The sequence below is a fragment of the Topomyia yanbarensis genome, chromosome 2 (assembly GCF_030247195.1).
Source record: "Topomyia yanbarensis strain Yona2022 chromosome 2, ASM3024719v1, whole genome shotgun sequence".
In the NCBI taxonomy this organism is placed as follows: Eukaryota; Metazoa; Arthropoda; class Insecta; order Diptera; family Culicidae; genus Topomyia; species Topomyia yanbarensis.
This window is the reverse complement of record NC_080671.1, coordinates 34,823,704-34,828,442: the sequence shown is the minus strand read 5'-3', so window position 1 is coordinate 34,828,442 and position 4,739 is coordinate 34,823,704. Positions and strand designations below refer to the sequence as shown.

At 44.1% G+C, this 4,739-nt stretch overlaps 1 protein-coding gene across 2 annotated transcripts; it reads right to left on the bottom strand.

The window, feature by feature from the left end:
* On the bottom strand, positions 1-4,531 carry LOC131682544 (ATP-binding cassette sub-family C member 2-like). 2 transcript variants are annotated; one of them, XM_058964104.1, is made up of 4 exons: positions 4,402-4,531; positions 4,118-4,342; positions 3,474-4,000; positions 1-3,414 (listed from the first exon to the last, which is right to left on the bottom strand). In XM_058964104.1, exons 1-4 carry the CDS (start codon positions 4,450-4,452, stop codon positions 36-38), a joined length of 4,182 nt encoding a protein of 1,393 aa, XP_058820087.1. In that variant the 5' UTR covers positions 4,453-4,531; the 3' UTR covers positions 1-35. The 2 variants fall into 2 exon arrangements, with proteins under 2 accessions (XP_058820087.1, XP_058820088.1); XM_058964105.1 differs by lacking the exon at positions 4,402-4,531 and having other exon boundaries at positions 4,114-4,222.
* Positions 4,532-4,739: the final 208 nt, after the last annotated feature.

Below are 4,739 nucleotides of genomic sequence, written 5' to 3'. Positions count from 1 at the left end.
TTTGTTTCGGTCGAATTATAAAATATATTTAAGTTTCACAGTTCCACCAAATCTACATCGTTAAAATTTTGTGGTGTGTCCAATTTAACAACCCGACCATTTCGCATGTGTAGCACCCTATCCACCAACTCGATGGTATTCATTCGATGTGCGATCGTCAAAACGGTACAATTTTGGAATGTACTTTGTATCACCTTCTGTACCGTACTCTCCGTCTCCAGGTCCATGTTGGAAGTTGCCTCGTCAAGTATCACAATTTTCGACTTTTGTAGGATTCCTCTTGCCAAACAGAGCAGTTGTTTCTCGCCAACAGACAATTTTGAATTACATTCGTCGATCGCGGTATCAAGTTGTTCAGGAAGCTTCGCGATCAACTGCTTTAGATAGCAGCGATCCAGTGCATGCCACAACTCGGAATCATCTGTTTGGATTCCGTTTGGATCGAGATTTTCCCTTACCGTTCCAGCGAATAGTAGAGGATTTTGTGGAATAATACTTAAACTTCTCCGGAGTCTGCTCAGTGCTACACGATCGATGTTCACACCGTCGATTAAGATTACACCCGTGGTCTGCGTTGGATACAATCGAAATAACGCACTGACCAAACTGGATTTACCGGCTCCTGTTCGTCCAACTATGCCGATTTTCTCCTTCTGGTGGATGACCATCGAAACTTCCTGAAGTGCGGGATTTCTCTCACTGTAGTCCATACTGAAGTTCACAAACTCGATCCTTCCGTGGTCTGGCCAACTTTTACCAACCACCTGCTGATGATCCTCAGCCAGTTTCAACTCATTTCTCTCTTCCAGGTACTGATCGATCCTCTCCAGCGAAGTGGCATTCTCCTCGAGCAAAGCAGACACTCGGACCAGAGCGTTCAACAGCGGGATCAACCGAAGAGCGTAACTGATACTTACTCCCACATTGGAAGCTCCGGTCGTAGCCTGGTTCTGAACAGCTAACATCGTCACAAAGTAGATCACAACGGAACCGATAATTTCCAACCGGACACCAAGCCAGCGACTAGATGCCAGATACAGGTTGGAATAGTGTTGGTGACGATCTACGATCGTCATAAAATCGCTGAGGAACCAATCTTCCTGCCGGTAGGCTCGAATTGTCGAACGGCCCTCGCGAGATTCGTTGAAATGTAGGATCAGTGGAGATATACTGTCGGCTTCCAGGTGCTTCAGCTGTCGGGATGTTTCCAAGTGATACACCAAGAGGTAGTAGTAGATGGCGACGATCACAGCGAGGATGATCACCAGATAGTAACTGGTATTGAAACAGAAAAGGACCAGAATGGAGATAACGCTTGATGAGCTTGTGAAGAAGTCACGGATGTTCAGGGAAATTTGGCAATCGACTACGTCGAGATCGGTTGAGAAACGATTCATTATTTGACCGGAGCTGACTTTGTCGAAGAATGTCATCGGTAGGTGGATCGTATTGTGCAGGAGTTTGCTGTGAAGTTGTTCGGCTACCGCTGTGCCTCTTACGGTTGTTAGGGTACTGCTGAGTAGCAAGAAAATGGCGAGTCCCAGTATGAGTAGACTGTAGATTATCAAGTAAAATGCGTCCTCGGAAATCGAAGTTTTGTGGTCGATAAGGGTCCATTGCGAGAGCCAAATCGTTGAAAATATATCGCAGACAGAAAAGGCTATATTTAACGCAACGATTACCACAGTGTGAAACCACCCTAGCATCCCGAGATATTTTGAGTATGTCTTGTAAGAAACTTTTCCGGATTTCGAGAGATTGGATCGTTTCTCTGCAACTGGATGATCTTCACTTAAACTGTTAACCTTCAGGTCAGCATCGACAATTTCATTTTTATTCGCCAGGTGTTCTCTTGGATATTTTTCTCGATAAGCCTCATAAGTGTATCGTCCAGTGATTGCACCGTTTTCCATCACTAATACTGAATCAGCATTGCCAAAGTGCTCTTGGTTCTGAGTCACCATCACTACTGTCTTCCCTTCTAACAGGCCGCCTTTTGCAAGCAGCTTACCATAGATGTATTGTGAAACTTCTTCATCGACCGAACTAAGCGGATCATCGAATAGATAGAGTTCAGCTTTTTGGTAGACGGCTCTTGCCAAAGCGATTCGCTGCTTCTGTCCACCGGAAACGGTTACACCTTTCTCTCCTATTAATGTTTTGGGACCATTCGGAAGCATCTCCAAATCTGGACCCAGTCCACAAAATTGAATCACTTTGTCAAACAGCTCCTGATCAAAGACCTCTCCAAAAACGATATTTTCCAGCAACGTGCGGTGAAGAATCCATGGTTCTTGAGACACGTATCCAATTTGTCCAACTGTACTTCCGAACGTTCCGCCAACTAGTTCTAGTTCACCAAGCATCGCTGTCAACAGAGAAGATTTCCCGGATCCAACAGGTCCGGTTATTATCGTAAAAGATCCTTCCGACACTTGAAGATCTACTGCATGGAGAAGCTGTTTCCCTTCAGAACTAAAACTTGCTTTATGAGTTGAAACAACTGGAGTGTCCAGCGCCTTTCGGCAGACACCTAAAACATGCTCAATCGTTTCCAACAGGTTCGTCAACCCTCGCTTATTCTTCTGATCAAGCGGTTGCCGAATTTCTTCTGCATGTAGAAATCTGTTTATTCGATCAACAGAAGCTTGCGTTGCTGTCCAAGTTGTCGAGAGAACCGGTAGCATGGACAGCGGGTACTTCAGGATGTTGAACAGGACAATCGACACGAACACCGAATCCAGCATCAACAAAGGTGCATCCCCGATCGCGATCATCAATCCGAACGTAGCTAGTGAAACAAGAAACGGTGAAATGACTCCCAGCAAGTATTTCGGAGCATCCCAGTAGACAATCCAGCGTAACATCTGAATCTCCCGTTGACGATACTGCAGGATCCGTTGCTGGAAGATTCCTTCCCAACAGGCGTACTTGATCTGTTTCATCATTCCGATTGCCTCGTTCGTACTGGCGATCCGCGGATCCTTTCGATCCATTAGATCTTTTTGAAGTAGACGAAGTTTGTCGGTAATCTTTTTCGTAAGAGTAATGGTGAGGATCATTACAAAGACCCCAATCAACGCTGATTTTCCTAAAACAACCAATAATCCTGCTACTGATATGGTGATGATGATCGGACCGGACCAGAGCAGGTGGAGATTCGGTAGGAGATCCACGAAGCGGGACGAATCCAAAGTCAGCAGGGTTACATCCGAATTGCTGGAAGACCTCATTTTCAGAGACTTTTCGTATATCATAACCAACAGCAGGGATTTGATCTTGAGTCCGATCCTTTGTGTTTCGTACATGTATTGTCCGTTCAGGGCAGCGATTACCAGCGATACGATAAAGATGCAGATGACATAGACATGATTTTCTGATGGGGTGTTCTGATAATCATTGCGCAGGATCTGCCTAAAAGTAGCGTAAATGTTAGTTTATGTCTTACTTTTTCATTGAATTTAATGGAAGACCTTAGTAAGACCGGACAAACAAAGAACAGAACCGTCAAAGTTAATCGGTTTAAACCACTCCACAGTAAGTCTCTGCCAAAAGGTTTCAACAACCGCCACATGGTCATCTGTGGATAAAATGCAGCATCCTTCAAGGAAACAGCCTCATACTGTCCTTGTGGTGCAGTTCCCGTTCGGAAGTACTTTATCAAATAACCACTTCTCAGCTGCGACTCCAATTCACCCAACTCATCGAATTTGGATTGATGAATTTTCCGGTTTACAGTGCCAAACCAACTGAAGCTAATCGATCGAATCAGATTCGGAGAGATTGTCGGTGTACCTTGTAGGTGGTTGTCCAAATTTGTGTACCATAATAAAACTAGCAACGTAAGCAATATTCCTATAAAATAAAAATTTCTGGGCAATAGTCTTTCGACAACACGAATACTGTTGATCAGCAAATCAAGCATCCAGAAGAGAAGCAAAAATGTTTGATCACGCACATTGTACCGAGTCCCCAGTTGAAGCAGCATCAGTGTGACGAACTACGGTAAATTAAGACAAGAAAAGAATTATCATAAATCTCTCCTCGAATGTATCTCACGGTAGAACTGATAACGCAGTTTTCAAGCGTCGGCGGCGTTGTTTTGGTACATACGTACATATGATAATGACTCTACGATACGCATCGGGACAGGTGACGCGGGACGGCCTTCATTGCATATAACTAAAACTATCAGTAATATGTTGAGAAAACATTTCGCTGCGAGAACCAGAAGATCTTTGGTGGTCCGAAGGGATTTACTTAATGCATGCCTTCGGTAATATCTTATTTCGGACGGTAGAAAAGCCCAGAGGAAAATGTGTTGCCAAGATGCTGATAACAACTAAAATGAAATACCTTTTGAATTATATTTACATCCTACAAACAGATTTTATCGATTACCTGTTGGTTAAAGACACTAGACACAATTTCAAGTGCCATTTGTTTTCTCATCGAAAATTGTCCGATACCATATTCAAACGAAGTGATACGAGCGGATCGCAGTAACAGATGCAACCAACACGAAGAACGCTCTCCCGCCGACTGAGTTTTGCGGTCAGCCGTGCATCGCTGTGTGACTAATATTTAGTAGCTGTTTTATCACGACCCAGTTCATTATGGGAATACACGATTCACACAGTACGCTAGCCTCCGTCGACGGAACAGAACGTCAATGGAAAGTCATCGTTCTGTTCGAATAAGTTGAATACATTTCTCGCATTCACACGTTCCCTACATCA